The sequence below is a fragment of the Lucilia sericata genome, unplaced genomic scaffold, assembly GCF_015586225.1.
Source record: "Lucilia sericata isolate MDLA Ls3-8-SP2 unplaced genomic scaffold, ASM1558622v1 Contig000276F_arrow, whole genome shotgun sequence".
Lineage (NCBI taxonomy): Eukaryota > Metazoa > Arthropoda > Insecta > Diptera > Calliphoridae > Lucilia > Lucilia sericata.
Window position 1 is genome coordinate 28,117 of NW_023994301.1, and position 26,321 is coordinate 54,437.

The 26,321-nt window shown below is 38.5% G+C and overlaps 1 protein-coding gene across 34 annotated transcripts in view; it reads right to left on the minus strand.

The window, feature by feature from the left end:
* Positions 1 to 3,070: 3,070 nt before the first annotated feature.
* LOC119603142 (twitchin) overlaps positions 3,071 to 26,321 on the minus strand; it is an 82,819-nt gene continuing 59,568 nt past the window's right edge. For 32 of the 34 annotated variants that reach the window (XM_037955074.1, XM_037955077.1, XM_037955061.1 and 29 more), the window contains 14 exons: positions 25,313 to 26,212; positions 24,476 to 25,239; positions 24,086 to 24,221; positions 22,928 to 23,818; positions 20,181 to 22,847; positions 19,844 to 20,125; positions 10,014 to 19,781; positions 8,926 to 9,904; positions 7,470 to 8,854; positions 6,418 to 6,474; positions 5,402 to 5,580; positions 4,887 to 5,019; positions 4,514 to 4,816; positions 3,071 to 4,427 (listed from right to left, as the gene is read on the minus strand). In XM_037955074.1, the coding sequence (XP_037811002.1) occupies positions 3,793 to 4,427; positions 4,514 to 4,816; positions 4,887 to 5,019; positions 5,402 to 5,580; positions 6,418 to 6,474; positions 7,470 to 8,854; positions 8,926 to 9,904; positions 10,014 to 19,781; positions 19,844 to 20,125; positions 20,181 to 22,847; positions 22,928 to 23,818; positions 24,086 to 24,221; positions 24,476 to 25,239; positions 25,313 to 26,212 (19,079 nt within the window). In that variant the 3' untranslated portion in view covers positions 3,071 to 3,792. The remainder of the gene's footprint in view (positions 4,428 to 4,513; positions 4,817 to 4,886; positions 5,020 to 5,401; positions 5,581 to 6,417; positions 6,475 to 7,469; positions 8,855 to 8,925; positions 9,905 to 10,013; positions 19,782 to 19,843; positions 20,126 to 20,180; positions 22,848 to 22,927; positions 23,819 to 24,085; positions 24,222 to 24,475; positions 25,240 to 25,312; positions 26,213 to 26,321) is intronic. The other 2 variants (XM_037955057.1, XM_037955079.1) reach the window with 2 other exon arrangements.

Below are 26,321 nucleotides of genomic sequence, written 5' to 3' on the forward strand. Positions count from 1 at the left end.
ATTTTCTGAAAGAGGCTTTATATGGGAGCTAGAGCCAAATATGGACCAAGCCCGATAAAATTTTGTGAATATATTTATATTTACATAATATTTTATTGTGCTGAATTTCATCGCGATATTTGTGTTTATAAGTTTATTTTGGACATTCAAGTAATTCTCTGAAGGGGACTTTGTATGGGAGCTAGGGTCAAATGGGGCCCGATCTCTATGAAATTTGGCAAGGTCATCAAGGCTTGTATAAAACTTTGTAGTGCCGCTTTCTATCAATATACAGGTATATTTAACACTATTATGAGCTCAGAAGCCCTTTTGGGGGGTTCTGTTGTATGGGGGCTAGGTGAAATAATGGACCGATTTTAACCATTTTCAATAGGCTTCGTCCTTGGGCCAAAAAATTTCATGCCAAATTTCATCCAATTATATTGAAAATTGCGACCTGTACCTTGCGCACAAGGTTTACATAGACAGCCAGCCAGACGGACCGACATAGCTTAATCAACTCAGAAAACGATTCTAAGCCGATTGGTATACTTTAAGGTGTACCCTTAAAGTTTTTTACCCTTAAAGTTTTTTACCCTTAAAGTACAATTAAAGTTTTTCACGCTAACGTATGGGACACACGATCACTACACATGAACATCTACTGAATACCAACTTTAATAATGAATGTCCATACTGTGGCTCCACAATATCATTCAAACACCTTCTCTCTACTTGTCCCTATCTAAGTAATCTTCAATCCAAATATCTATCAAACAATGGTCTCAATCTTCTTAAGGAAACATCAAACGATAACATCAACGCCATTTTTAACTACATTAAAAAAAAAATAAAAAAATCTAATTTTTACCTTATATAATAGCTGATAGCCTTCGTAGCTCTTGCTAATCTCCTTTTTTAGTAATATTAGTCTTATATTAATATAAGTTTAATATAATGTAAATAAATAAATACATAAATAAATAAAACAAATAAATTGGAGCTAAGACAACCGAATTTTATCCTGATAACTTTGATTGTCAATGTGCATTTGAGTAATTTTCGGAAATGGTCCTTATATGGGAGTTGTGACCAATTATCGACCGATAAGGAAAAAATTTCGTATAATATGCCAAAAAATCAAGTCGAATTTTACTACAATGGATTTATAAATTAACGAAATATGTGCGTTTAGGTGATATTTGGAAGTGGACTTTATATGTATAGGAGCTATGACCTTACACAAGATATATTTGTGTCGAATTTTATCAAGATATCTTTATTTGATAATGAAATATGTGCATTTAAGTGATTTTTTTGGAGTGGACCAATCCGGAAAAAAATTTGGTAGAATGATTTATATGCTTACAAAACATATTCAAGTACTTTATCTCGATAGCTTTATTATTCAAAGAAATATTTGCGTTTAACTGATTTTCGTAAGTGAACCCTCTATGGGAGCCGATCCGGAAAAAATTTAGTTGAGTGATTCATATAAAGACAAAACATATTTGTGTCGAATTTTATCAATATAACTTTATTTGACAATTAAATATGTGCGCTTAAGTGATTTTCGGAAGAGGGACTTATATGGGAGCTATGGTCAATAATGGACCGATCAGGGAAAAAAGTGGTAGAATGATTTATGTGTACACAAAATATATTCAAGTGGAATTTTATCCTTATAGTTTAAGAATTTAATGAAATATATGGGTTTAAGTGATTTTCGGAAGTGGACTTTATATGGGAGCTATGACCAATTATAAGCCTATGCGGAAAAAATTTCGTAGAGTGACTCATATAAAGACAAAACATATTTGTGTCCAATTTTATCAAGATTGCTTTATTTGACAATGAAATATGAGCTTTTAAGTGATTTTCGGAAGTGGGTCTTATATGGGAGCTATGACCAATAATGGACCGATCCGTAAAAAAATTGGTAGAATGATTTGAATATACACAAAACCTATTCTTGTCGAATTTTATCCCAATAGCTTTAGAATTCATTAAAATATATGCGTATAAGTGATTTTCGGAAGTGGACCTTATATGGGAGATATGACTAATTATGGGCCTATTCGAAAAAAATTAGGAGAGTAATTCATATTTAGACAAAATATATTTATGTCGAACTTTATCACGATAGCTTTATTTGACAATGAAATATGTGTTTATAAGTAATTTTCATATTTGTGTCGAATTTTATAAAGATAGCTTTATTTGACAATGAAATATGAGCTTTTTAATGATTTTCAGAAGTGGGCCTTATATTGGAGCTATGACCAATTATGGATCGATTCGGAAAAAATTTCATAGATTGATTTATACATATACAAAATATATTCATGTTAAATTTTATCTTGATAGCTTTGTTGATCAGTGAAATATGCGCGTTTGAATGATTTTTGGAAGAGGGCCTTATAAAATTAAAATTCATCGAATTATCTTTTGTAGTTTCTGAGAAAACGACTTAAGAATTTTGAAAAAAACGTAATTTTTTTCGAAGTAGTCTGAAATTTTTACTCATAACTTTTAACGTTGGGAACCGATTTTGCTGATTTTTAATACCAAACTGCTTAGGACAACAATGAGTAGTGTTTGGTGAATTTGGTTTATTTCTTTTGCTTAGTTTAACGTGAGCGTGTTTTAGGCAGACAGACATAGCTAAATCGACTCAGAATTTCATATGGATCAAGAATATATATACTTTGTTGGGTCTCAGATGAATATTTCTAGGTGTTACACACGGAATGACAAACTTATATATACCCTCTATCACCACTGATGTTGTAGAGGGTATAATGAACAAAAATGTTTGCATAAATTAATATTTTGTAAATTTTACCATATTTATTCAAAATTCACTTTTTCAATTTATCTAAATTCATTTTTTATACTAAATATTTCGTACAATTTCGTATATATTACAAAAGAATTTCGTGGTGCGAAACAACGAAAGATTCGTACAATGTACGACATTTTTCGTATATATTAGGCATGGATTTTTTTCAGTGTACCTTTGCCCTAATGTACATGTGTATAAATATTCGCAGTTTTTTAAATTAAATAAAACATGAAAAGAAAAAACACATTTGTCTTTATATTCAGTATTTATTACAAATTATTTATTTTTAATGCGCAATACGTAAGTCAAAATAAATTGATGTAAATAATCGTTTTTAATACATTATCACCAACTTCGTAAATTAAAAAAAATATTGGAAAACACTTTAAATAGCTCTAATTAGTTTAACAGGTTTAATTGGTTTAATTCGATTTTGTTAATTGGATTTGACATTATTGATGTTCTTTTTTCACAGAGAGAGATATAGTATATATTATAGAGAGAGTATCTTTATTGAGAGTTGAGGATGCCACTTGATAAAATGTCAATATCAAAATAAACACCAATCGAACGAAACCGTTGAAGAAATTACTAATTAAGTGTTTTTATAACAAAACTTAACTACAAAATTAACCAACAGAAAAAGTACATCAGTATTATCAATTTAATCATATAGTATAATATAAAAAAATTTATTCTAATGAATTAAACAAAATATGTATGTAAAGTACAAAAAGAGAACTCTAGAGGGAGAGAGTGTGAGAGCGAATTTGTTTTTAACTACATTTTGTAAACAAGAGAAATGCATATATAAGTTTGTATGTAGGTTGTTCAACTATATATGTGAGAGATTTATAGCGAGCGCCGTTATTTTGTTCTCTTGTTTGTAAAAAAATAAACTATGTGTATTTACAATTATTACAATAATAATAATATTAATAATATTAAGTATTCGTTATTCGTTTGTTTTATGATTCGGTACTAAATACATTGATGGAGAAAGCGGCAAATGTTTCACCCTTTCTTCCAATCGATTTAGCTTGGTATTGACCTATATCATCTATGGAACATTGCTTAATGGTGAAGGTGTAGCGATTGCCATCTTCCTTGGTAAAGGTGTAGCGTGAACTAGATTCGTTGACTTGTTTGCCATCTTTAAGCCAGGTCAATTGTAAAGGTTCTTCTTGGGTTTCACATTCGAATTTAGCGTTTTCACCTTCCTGAACGGTTACTGATGTGGGGAATTTGACGAAAGTGGGTTGCTTTGGCTCTTCACCTGGTACAATCACATTGATGGTACATGTGCTATATGATTCACCAGCGTCGTTGAATGCTTCGCAGGTATAAGTACCAGCATCTTCAGGGAAGATCTCTGCTATTTGTAATTTATAAATATTCGCCTCTTTGGTATATTGGAAATCTTTGCTGGGCTTGATTTCTTTGTTATTATGCAACCATACCACATCGAAGTTTTCAGCGCCAATAATGCGGCACGCCAATGTCACCATATCACCGTCTTTAACGAAGCGGGATTCTAAATGACTAACAATTCTTGGTGGTTTATCACTGCTAATTAAACGTTTGGTGGAGTTTTTATCCAAAGCTATTATTGAGATGAATTGAAATAAAAAAATATTATAATTAGTTAAGAAATCGTTTCATTGATTATAGTTAAAAAAAAAAACATACGTTTAACAGTTAATTTGCATTTTGTTTCGACGGCGCTAATAGAGTTGGTTGCTGTGCAGGTGTAAACCCCTTCATCTTCGGGGAATACTTCATGTATGGTAAGTGTGGCAATGCCATTTTTATATTTCAAGTCCATAATATCTGACGAGGCAATGGATTTTCCATTTTTAGACCATGTGATTTGTGGATCTGGATCTCCTTTAACATGGCAGGTCAATACCAATTGATCACCATCACGTATACTCAAGTCTTGTAAGGGCTTGGTAAACTCTGGCTTGCACATTAAAGAATCATCTGGAGGCACTAGAAATTTACAATAATTGGAAATATTATTATATATATCAATTAATATTCATTTTGTATTTCATCTTACGTATCAATTCCTTAGTGGCACTACGTGATCTGGAGGGACTTCCGGGAGTTTGAAGGCTGTTGGCGGCATATTTCTTTTTGTTCGAAATGCTATTATTTGTTGTTGAATAGGAACTTGTAGAGTTATTGACAGTCTAAAAGTCAATAAAGAGACAAATAGATACGTATAAGATAAGATTATAATAAACAAGTAACGGCTATGTGTATTCGGCTATGCCAAATACCATAGGGTTATTTCATTAACTGAAAATTGACCGAAATTTCTAAAAAGTGTTAAACTTGAATACTAAAATCATTCCTTTGTTAACCATTTTGCTGACTTAAATAGCAAACATAATGATTTAAAATACACATACATACTTATATACTACTTGTAGAAATCAAACGGAATCACAAACTGATATACACCCTTTTCGGGAAGGTAAAATTATGAATTTTTCAACAATAAAAATTTTCAAGCAATAATATAAATTTCAATACTAATGTAAATCCATATAATTGCACTTTTGCATTTACCTTGTTGCTGCTGCTGGATGAGTAGTTTTGATTCGTCGATGAATAGTTCGACGAAACCCCATTCTGTCGTGTTGTGGATGAAGAAAATGAGCTAGAATTATGTGAAGATGAACTAAATTGTGTCCTCGTTATGATTGGTGGTGGCACTGGTTTAAGAGGATGTTCAATATATTTGCGATCTAAGGAAACAAATGTCATAAAAAAGAACATATAAATATTCGCACTAGCAGACGGTAATAAGTGGATATATTTGGTCATTTACATACATGTGCATACATATTCTAATTAAATCATTAGAATGTTTTAATTTTTTTTAAGAATAATACTCTGTGTCATATTAACATAAATAAATTTAATTGTTCTAAATACCAGAAAAGTTTGATTAAAATGCTTCTTTATGTACTGACTGATACTGAGTAACATGTATGTAGATGCCTAATGTTGTACTGTATGTGAACATTTAGTTAGTCCTTTAAATATATTTTTTTGTCTGGTTCTCCCAAGTTCTTAGATCAATCTGAATGAAATCTATTCTGGAACACTAAACATTAAATGAATTGTTTACGTTGTATCATTTTATCAAACTTTGGGAGCACAAATTTAAGGACCAACATAATGTATCAAACAACATACAGTATCTAAATTAAGTTTATCGGTAATTATTTTATTATATATTACGTATTCATTTTATTGCATGACAAAATTACTAGATGTAATTCTATATTAAAATGCATGCTTTGTGAAAATAGATCTAGTGGGTGCTATTTAAATTGGTGTGAGTATTTTTATATAAGTATTAGTTTATTTCAATACCTTATTATATTTAGGGTTAATAATATACATACATATATTTACAGATTTTGTTTAAATAACAGGAGTGGGATTGGAATTATACGTAGGGAAAATTTTATGTGTGTATTTAAAATAGAATACTTATTGTTTTTAACCAAATTAAGGAAAATTAAGTGTTAGGGAAATTAAAAACATAGCTTTGTTTTCCTTAAAAAAATCTTTACCTCCTGAATATAAGAAATTATGAGCAAGTTCTGCCTGCTCAGGTGTAACCCATTCTCCTATTCAAAAAAGAATTATATAAATTTTTGTTTTAATATTAGTAAAAATTATAATTAAAAATATAGTAAAAACTATAGTCGGTCAAGGCCGACCTTACAGGTATGTAAATACATATACACAAATTATATTATTTGCAGTGTCCTACCGAACATTAGAATTCGATTAGGGTGTTCGGCAAAATCTTATTTGATTCCTGGATAACAATTACCATGACCTCTAAATTATGTTTTAGATAAATTATAATAAAAAGTTATGTAAGGGTTCGCTCTAAAACTTGTGTTTGGTTGGCCACTACTAATAAGTTTAAAAAATAATATTTTATGTAATTTTAATCCCAATTGACGGAATTACTGTTATAGTGTCGATATTTCTGAATACAATACATATACTACGTAAACCGGAACATCAAAGATATAAATAGTAACTGATTTTTGTGAAACAAATTGAGTAACGGACCGTAGCAATATAACGATGTACAAATATATATTGAGTTATTTCGAAGTATTTATTCGAGAACACTTACTTTCTCTCCCAAGATTTCAATCTCACTCGTATATAAATTAAAATAAATTTGGTATTGACTAATTGGGGAATGTAGAAACAATGGCAGCAATTTTTGTTATAAGCTAACCTATTGATGTCATCCAGTTAGATATGCCGAATCCTGCTGATCAGTCAAAACACCAGTACGATATACGTTTTTAGCTAATAAATATTGTGACTCACCATTTGAGGATTGTAACCTATACAGCACTCTTTTTTGGGGATTGTTTCTTTTGTAACGCTAATTGAAATAATCTTTTTGGAATAATGTTAATGCATTTTTAAGAAATGTTTAAATATTTGACGTGTTTTTCAAACAAAAAATAAAACTAACATGACTATATAGTTTCATATCTATACAAAAAGTGCATATTGCTGCTTTGTTTCTACACCCCTCAATTGATGAAGCAAAATAATTTATATATTTATATTTTTCATAATATTTATTTACCTTCAACAATGACTACACATTCGGTTTCATCTGTACCATGGCAATTTGTAGCCTTGCATGTGTATTTACCAGAGTCGGAGGGCTTGCAGTCAATGATTTCCATTGTAACTACACCATCAGAATGGGTCATAGAATATTCATATTTGTTTAGTTCGCGACCATCCTTGTACCACTTAACGGTTGGCACTGGTTTACCACTTAGACAGCAGAGAAGTTTGCAGGTATCACGAGCCTGCATAACGCGTGGACGTAACAGGAATGTAAAACTGGGTGCTGATTCGGATTCTTCTTGCCAGAACGTGTATGGGAGAGGTTCACGGCGACGAACCGGTGTTGACTCATGGACATATCTAGGCTGTTCCTTAGGCAGTGGTTGAACGTTTAGGAAAACGACTTCTTCGCGTGAGCCATAATGATTTTCGGCACGTATTATGTACTCGCCGCGATCTTCTAGTTTTACACGATTGATGATAAAGTAGTAGTCATCGCCAGCGTATCTCTTCATAAACTTGACGCTTTGGCGCAGCTCAACATTGTTGTGGGTCCATGTAAGTGTAGGTGTTGCAATGGCAATGCAGCGGCAGTAGAATTTGACGCTTTGACCTTCGTAACAGAATTGGGATGATGGACGTATTACAAAGCGAGGAGCAGCTTGACGACGATCAAATGATGTGTCATGCATTTTGTATTTTTCCATAAGAAGTTTGCGTAGTGAAGAATATTCCGAAAGGCGACCAATAGGTAACAGGTATTTTCCAAAGTCTTCATACTTCTTACGAAGTTTGTCCCGGAATGCAAGATAACGATCGCGTGCAATTTGTTGTGTAAGATCACTATGATCGCCGGTTAGCCATGGATGCAACAAGCACTCATGTGCAGTCATACGTTTTTCCTTGTTAGCCACCAGAAGTTTTCGTATAAAGTCTTTTCCCTCCTCGGAAATATGACGGAAAGCCTGAGCATCAAAGTCCCAATCACAAGCCTTAACGTTTTTAAGTGTTTGTATGTCATTATCACCAGCAAAAGGTGAAAGACCACTAAGCAGGACATATGTTAAGACACCAGTAGCCCACATATCGGTGTAGAAGCCAACTGGTTCGCGATTGACAATTTCTGGTGCTGCAAACTCTGCAGTACCAGTTGTAATCTTAACTACCTCATTGGGGTCCAGACGTGTCGCTAGACCGAAATCTATTAATTTCACATTTGTGCTATTACGGGTTTGACACATTATATTTTCTGGCTTTATATCTAGATGTATAATATTCTTTTCGTGCATATGTCTTATGCCTTCGCAAATTTGTCTCATGTAGTTAATAACTTCGGCTTCAGTCATACGATAACCTTCTGTTGTAATGCGTTCGAAAAGTTCTCCGCCAGATAAGCTATATGATGAATAATAAAAAATACACATATATATATTAAAAGTGGATATTTTTTATAGTAAAATACTTACAATTCCAAAATTAAAACCATTTCATCGTCGTCCTCATAGGCATCGTGCAAGTTTATTAACTTTTGATGGTGCAATTGGTTCATTATATCGATTTCACGTCGAATGAGGTCTTTTTCAACAGCATGTGAGACAGGTATGAACTTGGCAGCGAAAATGTTGCCTGTACTACGTTCACGGCATCTGTGTACTACACCAAAGGCACCAGTACCGATTTCTTCTAAGATATCATATTTGTCATATACACTATCGTGTGAGATTTCGACTGGTTGCGGTACATATTTAGAATAAATATCAAAGACATATGAATCATAATCCTTGATGGGCCCATCAGCCTTGCCTCGTACCTTTTTGCCATTTTCATCGATTTCCCATTTACGTTCTTTAGGCTTCTTTTTAATAGCATCCTTTGTCTTCACTAAGGTACTTACGTCTGAAGGATCGGAACGACCATAAACATTATCGGCATAAACCCGGAATTCATATTCCTTTCCAGGTGTCAATCCTGTAACAGCCATTGTTGTGAAACGGGTATTACCCACACGAAGCCAGGAGGATAGGGGATGTTCACGTTTTTCTACCAAATAGTTGGTTATGTTACTACCACCATCCCAAACTGGTGCCTTCCAGCTAAGTGATAACGAATCAATGCCAATATTATCAACGGTGGGGAATCGTGGAGGATCAGGGCGGTCACTTATTTGTATTTTAATAATAGCCGTATCAGAACCCAATTCATTTTCTGCCGTTATTCTATAAGGGCCCGAATCCATACGAGAACCATCACGAATTGTTAATATAGCGTGACGTTCTTTTGTTTCTACGTGGTAGTGACCACCAGACTCAATATTTTCACCATCACGTACCCAATGAATACGAGGCTTAGGGAAGCCAGTGAATGGAATTTTAACAACAACATTTTCGCCTTTGTCAAAGTAGGCAGTGTCACGGAATCGTGGTGGAACGTTCAATTTTGGTGCGGCTTAAAAAAACATTTTTATAAACATTAATATGAGTCATTTGATAAAAGTAGTGTACAATGCTATATATAATTCTAAAGTAAATGCATGTTAAAATAAGTGCATACTTACTTGCAATTGCAAGAGCGGCGCGAGTTGATTTGGCACCAGCTTTGTTTACAGCACGGCATACATATTCATCAGCATCTTCGCCAAAGACATCGTTAATATTGAGGAAATAATTGTCGCCTTCTGAGTACATATGATAACGGGCACCATTGGTAATTTCACGTGCTCCCTTGTACCAAGTAATAACTGGCTTAGGAATACCGGTTATTGTACAACTAAATTGTGCGTTATGATTTTGTATGCATTGGGCATCGCGTAGCGGTTTCACAATCACAGGCGCTGTTGCAGCCTTTGGATCAATCATCTTTACAGGTGTTGAAGCTACAGACTCCTTGGAGAGACCAGCTTCATTTTGAGCGAAAACGCGGAATTCATATTGACGTCCCTCAATAAGGTTGGGACAATTGATTTGGTTGGCCGCGCAAATGGTAACGTTGACACGTTGCCATGTGCTGCTACCAACCTCGCGCTTGTCTATCCAATAGCCTTGAATGTGAGCACCGCCATCCGATTCGGGTTTTTCCCATTCCAAATGCACAAAGTCCTCGCCGATTTCATGAACCTTGGGGGTTCCTGGTGGAGATGGTGGGTCTATTGGAGCCTTGGCTCTAATTGGGTTAAGTCCTTCCAAAGCTGGACCCATGCCATTTTCATTAACAGCCATAACACGGAACACGTATTCTTGATTTTCAATAAGACCCTGAACATTGAATGAGGTCTCCTTACAGAAACTGGATACGGTTATCCAATGTGGAGAAGTAACGTCTTTGCGTTCTACAACATAGTGAGTAACACGTAGACCGCCATCATATGTGGGTGGACGCCAAGCCAGTGTACAAGAGTGCTTGTTAATATGTGAGACACCCATTGGGCCGACAGGTGCTGAAGGCAAGCCAGTTATGCGTGCATCAAATTGAGCAGTGGCAGTACCTGAATCATTGGAGAATTCGATTTGATATAATCCTGCATCAGTCTTAACGATGTCACGTATGAAAATGGCTACATAATCGTCGAAAATGGTGTATTTGAAATGAGACTCGTCATCAGTTATTGTTTCATTGTTACGAGTAATCCTAACATTCATAGGTTGATCACCGCCATAGAAGATTTTAATTTTAGTGTTATCACCTTCGGGCCAGAACAACTCTGTTGGACATCTGTTGATAACTGGAGGTGAGCCAATCTTGAGATGTCCAGATGTATGCACAAAACCAAGGGAGTTAATGGCTTCACAAGTGTAATCGCCATCATCACCATTCTGTACATTGGAGATATGCAAACGGAAAACGCCATCCTTACTATCACAAGTATAACGGCCTGAGCCCATTTGAATTTCTTTTCCATTACGTAGCCATCTTGCTGTAGGAGCGGGTTTGCCAGTAGCCTGACATTGCAAAGTAAAGTCTTTGCCAAATGGTGCCACACGATCTTGTAGACGAGTTATCCATTCGGGCTTCTCACCACCTAATACTTCGCAAACCTTAATAGGCATGGTGCAGGAACTGGGTTCGGAACGACCGGCAGCATTGACAGCAAAAATGCGGAATTCATAGTCTCCCATTTCAATGAGGTTTATAACAGTGTATTCAGTATCCATGACATTGTAGTCATTACATTTAACCCAAATAGCGCCCCCAATATCACGACGCTCCACGATGTAACCAGTGATACGTGAACCTCCATCGCTGAGTGGTTTCTCCCATTTGAGGTCAACGTAGTTTTTGCCTACTTTAACAACTTGAGGCGTACCAGGTGGTGAAGGAACCGTGAACTTACCCTTAAGTTTAAAGCGTGTGGAAGGAGCTGAGGGTTTACTGAAACCAGCAGCATTTTTAGCTTTAACTCTGAATTCGTATTCACAGCCATTTGTTAGATTGTATAGCTGATATTTGGTGTCTTTAATCAAAAATTCATAGGTATTCCAAGCGGAGTCATTCACAACGTCTCGGTATTCAATTTGGTAGCCTTGGATGCGGGAACCACCATCACTGCTTGGACGAGTCCAGATCAATGTGACATTGCCTGAGTCCCAGTCTATAACTTTAGGTTGACCTGGAGCATCAGGAACGGTAAATTGGTATTTTGCTGTTATAGGATCTTCCATTTCCAGGGGTTCGGAGAGACCATATTGATTTTCAGCGCGTACACGGAAGTGATACTTGTGATTTGGTTCCAAGCCCATTACATCGTAGTGAATATTACGCACAAAACTACTAACTTTTACCCAGGTGCCGCTGTTATCAAGTTTTTCGACCACATAGTTGGTAATCGGTGATCCGCCATCATCTAATGGAGTCTTCCAAGACAGTGTGCAGGTATCGGGTGTAATGTCTGAGGCCATCAAAGGTCCTTGAGGAATGCCTGGTTTATCGACAACCGTTACATAGCAAGAAGCAGAATCAGAACCCTTGTTGTTGGTGAGAGTAATGGTGTACGATCCAGTCTCTGAGCGCTTAGCGCACTTGTTGTGATAGACAGAACTGTAATCTGTAGTCTCGAATTTGATACGATCGTCTTGCAAAACTTCTTGGTTGTTAATAGTCCATGCTGAAGTAGGCCGTGGATTGGCATGATAAGGCACAGTTATACGGAATTCTTCACCAGCAATTACAGTCATATCACGTATTGAGAGATCAGAAGTAATCTTTGGTGCATGTGGTGGTCGGCGGCAGAATATAGGATCACTTGAAGCGCTATATGGTGATTGACCAGCAGCATTTACTGCAGCTACTCTAAACTCATATTCAGCATTTTCAATAAGGTTGGGAATTTTACATGTCAAACTGGGATACAATGATTGTATAGCTTTAGTCCACTTTTCTTCACTGATCAAGCGTTTTTCTATAACATAACCAGTAATGGGAGAGCCACCATCGTGTCTAGGTTTAGTCCATGTAATTGTAATGCTATCTTCGGAGGAATCAATACCACGAGGCACGCCTGGGGCATTAGGAACATCGAAGGGATGTCTGGCGCGAATATGTTCATCTGTAGTTGCTGGATCAGATTGTCCATATTTATTTTCAGCAATTACACGGAAATCGTATTCCTTGCCTATCGTTAAATTACGTATACGTACGAAAGGTACAGTGCAGTAACTGCTAACCTTTGACCAAGTTGATGAGTGGGCTTCTTTCTTTTCAATAATGTAGTTAGTGATTGGTGAACCTCCATCATCTTTAGGTGGTGTCCAATATAATGTAAGAGCATCACCAGCGAATTCGTCAGCACACAAATTGGTGGGTGGTTTTGGACGATCTAGAACCTTAACATTTATAGTAGCGGTATCAAAACCAGACGGATTTTTCAGCTGCAGTCTGTATTGTCCAGAGTCGGAGCGTTTAGAATTTTTTACAATAAATGAAGCCGAATCATCTGTTAAACGTTGGAACATACGTTGACCATCATCCTCTAACACTATATCGTTAGCATACCAATGAGCGGTTGGTCGAGGGAAGCCTACATAAGGAACGTGAATGCTAAAGTCCTCACCAGCACGACAAACAATATCGCGAACGCCTCCTAGATCCATGCATGGTTTGTTGGCTTGTTCTTCAATAACAATTGGTTGTGAAGGTTTTGAAGGATCTGAGCGACCAACTTCATTAACAGCAGAGACGCGGAAAGTATATTCTTCACCTTCCTTTAGGTTTGGTATGGTATGTACGGTATTATTTATAGGCAATTCGTTAACTGGTTCCCAGTTCTTAGAATTTTTAGGTTTAATTTCCAAGAAATAGCCCTTGATTTTAGATTTACCATCATTTCTAGGAGGACGCCATGACAAGGTAACACTATCCTTAGTTATACGATCTGCCTTTGGTGGCTCTGGTGGATCAGGTTTGTATCTTTGTAATTCAGCCGTAATAGGTTCCGAAGGCTTGGATGGTTTACCAGGTCCGGCCTCATTAACAGCCAAAACGCGGAACTCATAACGTCCGCCTTCGTGTAAGTCAGGTACGGTATAGCTGGTATTTGGTGTTGGATAGTTGTTGCATTTGATCCATTCCCCTCCACGTTCACGACGTTCAACTATATAACCAGTGATAGGTTTACCCCCGCAATACTCTGGTGGATGCCATTCCAAACTGGCTGATGTTGGTGAATAGGCGACAACCTTTGGCTGACTTGGAGCATCTGGGGGATCAAATGGCGATTTCGCAACAATGGGTTTACCTTCTAATGGTTCAGATAGGCCATATATATTTTCTGCTCTAACTCGGAATACATATTTCTTGCCCTCTGTCAGACCCTTCACCGTATAGCTAGTTTTAGGACAATAGCCTGGTACAGGGCGCCAGTTATCAGAACCAAATTCACTTAGTTCAATAACGTAGCCAGTAATATCACTTCCTCCATTATCTTTGGGAGGGTTCCACGAAAGGGAGATGTGATCAGGAGCAGTTTCAGTGTAAGTCAATGGTCCTTCAGGTGGAGTGGGCTTATCAACAACTATGATTTCGATATCTGCGGAATCTTTTCCGAATTCATTTGATGCCGTAATATTGTAAACAGCAGCATCGTCTCTGGTGGTATCGTCGATGCGGAAGATAGTACGTTCCGAATTTGTACTAAATGAGTATCGGTTATTTTCAGGTACTCTAACACTTCCACGCTTCCATTCAATTGTGGGTGTGGGAGCTCCCGAAATGGGTATATTAACATTCACGGGTTCACCAGCACGCACCTTAATCTTGCGGCCGATTAAACCATCCAAATGCAAACGTGGTTTTTCGCGCATTGATTTAGCAGTCAATACATTGGAGGGTTCTGAGTGTTTACCATTACCAGCTGCATTTACAGCAGACACGCGGTATTGATATTGGTGATCGAAAGTAACGCGATCATCTGTGTATTCGGTGTTAGGAACAGGTTCAGCATTAATCTTAAGCCAGCGACCAGTGGCAACGTCACGTCTTTCAATGTCATAGCCAATGACAGGAGAACCTCCATTACTAATAGGGGCCTTCCATTTAATAGAAATATGATCCTTATCACTTTCGGTCAGCTCTGGCTTGCTAGGAGCTCCAGGTACTGTGTATTGATTCTTGGCAATTACTGGTTCTTCCGATGTCAGAGGATCAGAACGTCCCTGCAAGTTTTCTGCCATTACGCGGAATTCATATTGTGTACCTTCCAAGAGTCGTGGCACAACGGCATGATTGTATTTGGCATTAACATAGGTCACTGCTGGCACCCAGCCACCACCGTGAGTCAAGTCACGTTTTTCAATAACATAAGCAGAAATTTCTGAACCTCCATTGTCTTTAGGAGGTTTCCACGAAACTGTTACAGAATTTGCAGTAATTTCTTCATACTCCAGAGGACCAACTGGTGGTCCAGGGCGATCAAGTACAACCAATTCAAAGCTTCCTTCATCAATGCCTGAATCGTTACGTAAGAGCAAATGATAGCGACCAGAATCACTACGCTGACAATTGACAGTGTGAACAACTGTATGGTAGCCAATCGAAGTTATGGTAGAGCGTTCATTATTTGTCAAAGGTTTGCTGTTGAGGTTCCAAATAACTTCGGGCGCTGGTTCACCAATGAAATTGATATCAATATGGAAAATAAGACCCGCTTTAATGCGTATATCATGCAAGGGCGTAATAATTTTAGGAGCCAAATATCTAGCCTTGGCTGTGATCATATCCGAAGGTTCGGAAGGTTCTGATTGGCCAGCTTGATTTACAGCAATGACACGGAATTCATACTCTTGTCCTTCTGTTAAATCTGGAACTGTCGCCGATGTTTTGTTTGCAGGGGCATGAACCACATTAACCCAGTAGGGACTACCCTTTTCTTTCTTTTGTATAATATACTCTGTGATGGGAGAACCACCATCCGACTTGGGCTCAGCCCATTGCAAGTCAACGTGATCACGATCCCAGTCAGTGACGACGGGCTTGCCAGGTGCATCTGGTTCATCGAATTCATTTTTGGCGATAATACTCTTGGCAGCTTCCAAAGGTTCGGATTCTCCAATAGCATTTACTGCTTTGACACGGAACAAATATTCTTTGCGATGTGTAAGGCGTGTCACATCATGTACTGGGTGTGTGCTCATACCAGCGTCAGACCAAGTACCGCGTGACAAGTCCATTTTTTCAATAATATAGTGTAAAATAGGTGAACCACCATCATCTTCGGGCACTTGCCAGGTAAGATGACAACCATCTCGAGTAATTTTAGTGATATCCAAAGGACCAATTGGTGGGCTAGGACGATCCAATACTGTTGCGTGAGCAGTAGCGTCAAATGATCCGTGTTCGTTTTTCAAAACCAGGGTATATCTACCTTCATCGGAACGCAACGCACTTGAAATTTCGAATGTTAATTCGTTTTGGAATAAGTTCATATCGACACGTGGCGAAGGTTCAATTTCCTTGCCATTAAACAACCACTTAATTGTTGGTCTTGGAGATGCTTCAATAGGCAGTGACCAACCGAGGCTCTTTCCAGCATGAACTGTAATGTCGTTAAGCAAAGACTTATCAAAGTAGGGTGCCAAAAATCGAGGTTTACAAATTACTGGCATTGTAGGATCAGATGGGTCACTGTGACCACCACGGTTAACTGCAACTACTCGGAATTCATACTCTTGACCTTCAGTTAAATCAGGAATATGAGCTTTTGTTTCACCTCCAGGAACGTCCAAAGCTTTCTCCCATTGCCCGAATTTAGGACGCTTCTCTATGATGTAACCAGTAATGGGGGATCCACCATCACGTTTAGGAGCTGGCCATTCCAGATCGACAAAGTTTTTACCCCAATCAACTGCCTGGGGTTGTCCAGGTTTGTCAGGTCGTGAGAAGGGATCCTTGGCCGTAATGGCTTGGGTGGTTACGAGAGGTTGTGATTGGCCTTGTTTGTTAACGGCACGTACGCGGAAATTGTAGTCATGTCCTTCGATTAGATTCTCAGCACGAATTTCGCAATCAGCACAATCACCTACTGGTACCCATCTCATGGCATCAGTATCCATTTTTTCCACGACATAGTGTGTAATTTCTGAACCACCGTCATCTTTAGGTGGACGCCAACGTAAAGTAATGGAGTTCTTGGTGACTTCATCAGGACGTAGAGGTCCCTCAGGAGCCGACGGTACATCCAAAACAGTAACTTTAACTGTAGCTTTGTCCACGCCATTAATATTGCGAGCTACTAATGTGTATTCTCCAGTATCGGCACGCTTAGCATCGACTACGCGAAGTTTTGTGCGGTAGTCTTCATTGACCAGCTTAACACGATCAGTGTTAATAACAATATTGCCTTCATGTGACCATTCCTTTGCAGGAACAGGTTCACCAATTACAGGTACATCAAATTCAAATGTATTACCAGCACGTACTTTAATATCAAGCATAAAGTTACGATCAATCTTTGGCGGTAAATTCTTAGGACGTGCAACATGAGATAGTGAAGCATCACTAGGTTCTCCTGGCCCAGCTTTATTAACAGCACGTACACGGAATTCATATTTAACACCTTCGACCAAATCAGGAACATGACCCGATGTGACATCACCTTCAACTTCTGCACAAGGTTCCCAGTTTGGAGAATACTTATCGCGCTTCTCAATTACATAGCCTGTAATAGGCGAGCCACCATCACTCTCGGGACGAGACCATTCCAAGTCCACAAAGTCTTTGTCAAAGTCTTTGATTTCTGGTGTTCCAGGTTTTGTGGGTTCTCCATAGGGATTTTTGGCTTCAGTGGCATGAGGAGTAGTCAACGGATCAGAGGTTCCTTGACGGTTCTTAGCACGTACACGGAATTTGTATTTGTGGCCTGGGGTAAGACCTTTAACATCGAAATTAGTAGTAGGACCATCAGTTTCACCAGCTGGAACCCAACGTCCAGTAATTTCGTCCAACTTTTCAATTACATAGTTTTCAATTGGTTGCCCGCCATCATCATCTGGAGGATTCCAGTGTAATGAGCAACCTTCAGCATGAACATTATCCACCTTCAAGGGGCCATTGGGAGGTGAAGGCTTGTCAATTACAGTGACTTTGACATCGGCACTATCTTCTCCACTCATGTTTTCAGCATGTACGGTATATACTCCTGAATCAGCACGTGTAGCGTTAGATACCTTCAGTTTGGTGTTATAATCAACATGTGTAACTTTCACATTATCTTTAGTGTAAACTTCACGTTTTTTAAGCAACCACTTGGTTTTGGGTGCAGGTTCACCTGACACCTTGCAGTCAAATGTAAAGGCCTGTCCTGCTTTAATGCGAACCTCGATGAGATTAGTGCGATCAATAAGAGGTGCCTTATTACGAGGTTTAGCTACAATGGGTTGGGTAGCATCTGATGGTTCACCAGGACCAGCGGCATTTACAGCCGAAACACGGAATTCGTAAGCCTGGCCTTCTACTAAATCAGGTACTGTGGCCTTGGTTTGATCAGCAGGCACTTCAGCGGCTTTCTCCCATTTACCATATTTATCCTTCTTTTCTACAATATAACCTGTAATAGGAGATCCACCATCGTTAAAGGGAGCTGTCCAGGCCAAGTCAATATGGTCTTTATCCCAATCGGTAGGTCGAAGGTTTTCTGGCTTGCCAGGTTCATCGAAGGGATTTTTGGCAATAATGGATTCATCGCCTACTAAAGGTTCTGATTCTCCTTCAGCATTGACAGCAGAAACACGGAATTTGTATTCACCTCCAGGATTGAGGCCTGTGACATCGGCTTGAGGTTCCGTAGAACGGCAACAAGGTATCCAGCATCCACTTTCAGGGTCCAGTTTATCAATTTGGAAATATTCAATAGGAGTGCCGCCATCATCTTGTGGCCGTTTCCATTTTAGATGACAGCCTTCTTTGTGAACATCAGAAATTTGTAGAGGACCTTTAGGGGCAGTTGGTTTGTCTGTTACCACTACATTAATTTGAACTGTATCTTTGCCGGAGCTATTTGTAGCCGTAACAACATATTCGCCTGAATCGGCGCGCTGAGCGGGACGAATGACTAATTTCGTATAGTAGTCGGGAGAATCAATAGTGACGTTTTTGCCTGTTGTCAAGGGACAATTAGAAAATCTCCATTCCACTTTGGGAGCAGGCTCGCCCACAATGTTGGCATCTAATTTCAAAGTGGAACCAGCAGAAATTGTTACATCTCTTAAATTACGTCTATCAATCTTAGGTGCCAAATAACGAGGTTTGGCTACAAATGTTTTACCGGCATCAGAGGGTTCAGATTGACCAGCTTTGTTGACAGCTATAATACGGAATTGATACTCATTTCCTTCAATCAGACCATTTATTGTTGCCAAGGGTGCTGGAGAATCAGTTTCAAGAGCTTTCTCCCACATTGGACTATATTTGTCCTTCTTCTCTACTATATAACCAGTGATTGGTGAACCGCCATCACTAGCAGGTTCTGGCCAGGCCAAATCAACTTTATTCGCCGTCCAGTCTGTAGGTTCAGGTGCTCCAGGCTTAGATGGTGTTGTGAAGGGATCTTTAGCAACGATTGTTCCAAATGTTTCTAGAGGTTCTGATTCACCTTCTTTATTAACAGCTTTAACACGGAATTTGTATTCGTGTCCTGGAGTTAAGCCATCAACTTCAAATTCAGGTACATCACTCTTTCCACAAGGCAACCAAATACCGGTATCTGGATCGAACTTTTCAATGACATATCCATCAATAGGCTCACCACCATCGTCCTTGGGTTTTTTCCATTTCAATTTGCAACCTTCTTTGTGAATATCCGAAACTTCCAAAGGACCCTCTGGTTTGGCAGGTTTTGCTGAAAACATGTATAATATGTATAACATTTTGTATTTGAATTAATTATTTTACTATACTTACTTATAATGTTTATTTGAAATTCAACTTGATCTTGACCATATTTGTTAGTAGCTACAATCTTATATAGACCAGTATCTTTACGTTCTGGACTTCCATTGATGTATTTAGTATTGTACGGAATATTGTCAATGCGACGAGATGAAGTTTGTTGAATGGATTTTCCACTTTGAGACCAAACAACATCAGGAGCTGGTTCACCGGATACCTGAATATCCAAACAAATAGGTTCTCCAGCTTTTACATTGTAAGTGCGGATATTGCGGCGATCGATTTTGGGAGCGACTAAAATTAAATTTAATTAGTATTTTTTGAATTGAAATAAAAAAAATTTATTTACGTTTTCTTGGTTTTGTTATAACCGTCTTGCTGGCATCAGAGGGTTCTCCAGGCCCTGCAGCATTTATAGCTTTAACTCTAAATTCGTATTCACAGTTTTCATCCAAATTAGGTACAGTGGCTTTGCACTCATCACCTGGTAATGGTGCCGAAATTTCAGTAGCCTTAATCCATTTATCTGTACCCTTTTCACGTTTTTCAACAGTGTAGCCAGTTATAGGAGAACCACCGTCGTTGAGCGGTGGTTTCCAAACAAGATCTACATGATCCTTATCCCAGTCAACTGCCTCTGGTGTACCAGGTTTACCGGGTTCATCGAATGGATTTTTAGCAATAATAGATTTATCACCATTCAAAGGCTCCGATTCACCTTCAGTGTTAACAGCCAGAACACGGAATTTATACTCCTGGCCAGGCACCAAATTATTCAATTCAGCAAATGGTTCCTTAAAGCGTCCTGATGGTAACCAACGGCCAGTTTCCACATCCATTTTCTCAACAATATAGTGTTCAATAGGTAAACCACCATCGTCCAATGGAGGATTCCATTTAAGCTTACAACCTTCCTTATGTACATCTGATATACGAAGAGGTCCTTCTGGCTGACCAGGTCTATCAAGGACAGTAACTTCAAATGAAGCTTCATCGTGGCCAGATTCATTTTCAGCCTTAATGGTATATTTGCCAGTATGGGAACGTTTGGCAAAGGGTATTGCAAGTTTAGTGCGGTATGGTTCTAAATCAATAGTAACTTCATCGCCTTCCAGACGTGCTTTATTGTGGAACCAAGTCTTTGTTGCTGGTGGTTCTCCTGATACTTTAATGTCGTATCTCACATGGTTGCCAGCCTTAACTGTAATATCCTTAATGTTTGTGCGATCGATTTTGGGAGGAGCAAATCTGTCTTTAGCAATCATTTGATCTGAAGGTTCTGAAGGTTTACTTTGACCAGCTTTGTTAACAGCCTTGACACGGAATTGGTATTTTGTGCCCTCAATTAAATCATTGACGCGAGCCTTTGGCTCAGGCGTATTGGTCTCTAAAACTTTTTGCCACTTGCCAGTATTATTATCTTTCTTTTCGACTATATAACCGGTAATAGGAGCTCCACCGTCATCTTCGGGAGCACGCCACTTCAAGTCAGCATGATTACTAGACCAGTCGACAATTTGAGGTTTTCCGGGAGTATCAGCTGGATCATATGGATTTTTAGCTGTAGTAGGAATATCTGTAACCAATGGCTCAGATTCGCCTTCAGCATTGACAGCTTTAACACGGAACAAATATTCCTTACCCTCGGTAAGGCCAGTCACATCGGCTTCCGGAGACTTTGTGGTTAGTACTGGAACCCAACGTCCAGTTTCTGTGTCCATACGCTCAACCACATAATGTTCAATAGGTTCACCGCCATCATCGTCTGGTTTATCCCATTTCAAATGAACACTTTCTGCTGTCACATCGGAAACAGCCAAAGGACCTTTAGGCTTGCTGGGTTTACACAAAACTTCCAACTCAACTTCAACAGTATCAGTTCCGGAATCATTTTTAGCCATAACGATGTAAATGCCCTTATCGGAACGTTTAACTTTTGGCATTATAAATGTTGTTTTATAATCTTCATTTTCAATTTTTATTCTATCGTTAGTTTTAAGAACTTCGGCATTGTAAGTCCAGGTAACCTTTGCTGGTGGTTCACCTTTAACAGCTGCTTCCATATGCAACATTTGACCGCTGCGTAATGTTTTCTTTTGTAAGTTTTTGCGGTCGATATGGGGTTTAAGAAAACGAGGTTTAGCCACAACAGATTTTGAAACATCACTAGGTTCACTCGGACCTGCTTTATTAACCGCAACTATACGGAACTCGTATTCATGACCTTCTTCAACATTGGTTACTGTACCCTTAGTGTGATCTCCCGGAACAGTAGCAGCATCCACCCAAGATCTACCTGATTTATCGCGCATTTGTATAATATATTTCTGTATGGGTGCACCACCATCACTTTTTGGTGGATCCCATGCCAAATCCACAAAATCTTTATCCCAGTTAGTGGGTTCTGGACGTCCCGGCTTATCTGGCTCATCGAATGGATTTTTAGCAATTATAGGCTTTTCAGTTTCCAAATCCTCAGATTCGCCTTCCTTGTTTACGGCTCTTACACGGAACTTGTATGGTTTACCTTCGCTCAGTCCAATGACTTTAGCTTCGGGTTCTGTGCTTTTACCACAAGGCAACCATTGACCAGTATGTGGATCAAGTTTTTCAATTTCGTAGTAATCAATGGGAGCACCGCCATCATCTTCAGGTTTCTCCCATTTAAGTTTGCAACCGTGCTTAGTAATGTCATTGACTTGTAAAGGACCTTTAGGCTTTCCAGGCTTTCCTAATACGGTGACATCTAGTTCAGCAACATCTTCGCCCACTTCATTGCTAGCTTTAATTGTGTATTTGCCAGACATTGGACGTTTAGCACGCATAACGAAAAATTTGGTGTTATAGTCGACATTATCAATTTTAATGCCTTCTTCGTCGGACACCAAGGGTTGATCTCTGAAAGACCATTCTACTTTAGGTGCTGGCTCACCTTTAATGTTAATGTCCAAGCTAATAGAAAGACCCACTTTAACAATGACTGGTTTTAGATTAGTACGATCGATATGTGGTTTAACTGCAAAAAGAAAATAGTTTTTTTAAAGATATGTCTATGACCATGTACTGCTTCAGATTAAAATAGAAAAATAAACTTACGGAAACGTGGTTTGGCAATATGCCAATTCGTTTGCTCAGAAGGCTCGGAGGGACCAGCCTTGTTGACTGCTCTGACACGGAATTTATATTGTTGGCCCTCTTCTAGTTTTTTGACAACACCCTTGCAAACTGGTCCATCAGTTTCAGCGGCCTTAACAAACTCGCCGGAATCCTTGTCCATAACTTCAATTATGTAACTAGTAACAGGAGCACCACCATCACGAATTGGTGGTTCCCACTTCAGCTTGACATGGTGTTCATCCCAGTCTTCGAATTCTGGTAGACCAGGTGGTGCAGAAACATCGAATGGATTCTTGGCAACGATAGCCGAATCCGTTTCCAATGGTTCGGATTCACCTTCTTCATTAACTGCCTTAACACGGAATTGGTATCTGTGGTTTGGTTCCAAACCCTTGATTTCTTGTTCAGTCTTTTCGGGATCAACTGTACCGGCAGGTACCCAGCGCCCAACAGCGGTATCTAATTTTTCAATTACATAACCAGTAAGAGGTACACCACCATCATCTTTAGGTTTCTTCCATTTGAGTTTACAACCCTCCTTGTGGACGTCACTAACTTCTAATGGTCCTTCTGGTTTCGATGGCTTGTCTAAAATTATAACTTCCACTTCAGCTTCGTCGACACCATTAATATTCTCAGCTTTAAGTTTATAAACACCGGTATCCTTTCTGGAACTGTCCATAATAACTAGCTTGGTATTATAGTCCTCATTTTCAATGCGAGACTGTCCAGTGGGAATTAAGTCTTGTTCTTTAAAGAACCAAGTTAAAGTGGGTGCCGGCTCTCCCTTAACATCGACATCGAATTTCACTGTTTGGCCTGCGCGGACCTTGACGGGTTTCATCTTTTCCCGATTAATGCATGGTTTTACTGCACAATTCAACAGAATAACATTAAACATAATAGAAGAATTAAGAATAAAAAAAATTACTAAGAATTCAGACCTATTCAAACATATTCAAACGCTATATTAAGAAGCTATGCTTTGTTTAACTTAAGGCCATATTTCTCGTGTGTACATAACTGAAATCTGTTATAAAGCCTTGCATAATAAATTATATATTTATTGTATTTTATTAAGCCTTTGCATTAAAGAATTAAATAAAAACCGTAAAGTGGAAGCGTCAATTATCTTACAGTTTCTCGGTTTCGCTAGATGTGGTTCAGTGGCGTCACTAGGTTCGCTAGGACCAGCCTTGTTGACAGCCCTAACACGGAATTGATAAACATTGCCTTCAATCAAACCTTCAACTGTTGCCTCAGGAAGTGGACTCTATATTCAAAATAAGATTTTAGTATTAATCATACATAGCCTTCTTGACGACTAAATTATAAATTAATATAATATGATATGTACTCATCTTATGTTTAATATTTAAAGAATCATAAAATAAGTAAGAGAAGCTAAAATTTTCAAACATTTTGCAACAAATATGATTTTTTTCAGTTTTTACAAAACATCTTCTTTAGAATTACCCAAAGAAATTATATAAATAATCAATAGAAATAGCCTATATAACAACTTACTTCTGTTGTTAGTACTTCATCCCAGATTGGAGAGTATTTGTCCTTCTTTTCAATAATGTAACCTGTTATGGGTGCACCTCCATTGTCTTTAGGTGGCTCCCAAACAAGCTTAACCATATGTTCATTATAATCATCGATCTTTGGTGTACCAGGTTTGCTAGCAGCATCATAAGGGTTTTTAGCAATGATGCTGCCATCGGTCTCCAAAGGTTCTGATTCACCTTCCTCGTTGATGGCCTTGACCCGGAACTGATATTCATGGCCTTCTTGGAGGCCCTTGACATCGATTTCGGTATCATTGCCAGACGTACGACCGACTGGCACCCAACGACCTTGCTTTTTATCAAACTTCTCGACTTGGTAGGCGGTAATGGGTTTGCCACCATCATCATCGGGCTTCTTCCACTTAAGTTTACAGCTATCTTTGGTAATGTTACTGACTTCCAGGGGACCTTTCGGCTTTCCAGGAGCTCCCAAAACATTAACTTCCACCGTCGCTTCATCCTCTCCGTGTTCGTTAACAGCCCGAATTTTGTATATACCGGTATGTTGACGCACAGCATCAATAATTGATATTTTCGTGTTGTAAGGTACATTCTTGATTTCACAATTGCTTGGTACTTCCTCAGGTTTTAACTCCTTATCATTTTGATACCATGTAATTGTGGGTGCTGGTTCACCACGCACATTAACATCATATTTAATTGGTTTGCCAGCACGAATAAGTAGTGGTTTAAGGTTGGTACGATCAATACGGGGTTTAACTGTAAAAATATATTAACATTATAAAAAAATTTGAAAAGTGAGCAAGTTCCGAATCTTTTAAATACTACTCACGTTTCTTGTATTTGACAATTTGCATTTTACTGGCATCTGATGGTGCCGATGGACCTGCCTTATTAACTGCAACTACACGGAATTGATATTCTCCATATTCTTGAAGACCAGCAACGGTTGCCTCTAACTGATCACCAGGTACCTCAATAGCCTTCTCCCAGTCAGGCTTATTTTTGTCCTTCTTTTCAATAATATATTTCTCAATCGGTGCACCACCGTCATTATTTGGTGCAGTCCATTTAAGAGAGACACTCTGGTTATCGTAGTCTGTTACCTCAGGAGTACCTGGTTTGTTAGGTTCGTCATAGGGATCCTTAGCAACTACACCCACCAAGGTAGTAAGTGGTTCCGATTCGCCTTCCTCGTTGACTGCAGAGACGCGGAACATATACTCGGAGCCCGGATTCAGGCCAGTCACATCAAAACTGGGAGGTTCTTTCTCACCAGGAGAACGACCGACGCGCACCCACTTGCCAGTAGCTGTATCCATTTTTTCAACAACATACTCCTTAATTGGTACACCCCCATCATCTTCAGGTTTCTTCCATTGCAATTTGCAACCGGTGGCAGTGACATCGCTGACGGCAAGTGGACCCTTAGGCGAGGTTGGTTTACCCAAAACCAATAATTCCACAGTCTCAGTGTCAACACCATTGCGATTTTCTGCTTTTAATGTATACATACCAGTATCCTTACGAACGACATTCGAAATAATGAAATCGGTATGATAATCGACATTTTCAATCTTAATACGATCACCAGTGGTCAGTGGGATGTTATCTCGCCAACTCCAATTTAATGTTGGTACAGGCTCACCAATAACATCCACAGACCATTTATGGGTGCGCCCAGTCTTGATTGTGACACGCTTGAATGTTGATCGATCAATTTGAGGTTTCACTATTTATTTTATGAATGGGAAGTAAAAATAAATTTAATTTTTCTTCTTTGCATAAATTTTGGCATGGAAAGCTAAAGCGGAACATTTAAGCTAACTTTATAGCAGATA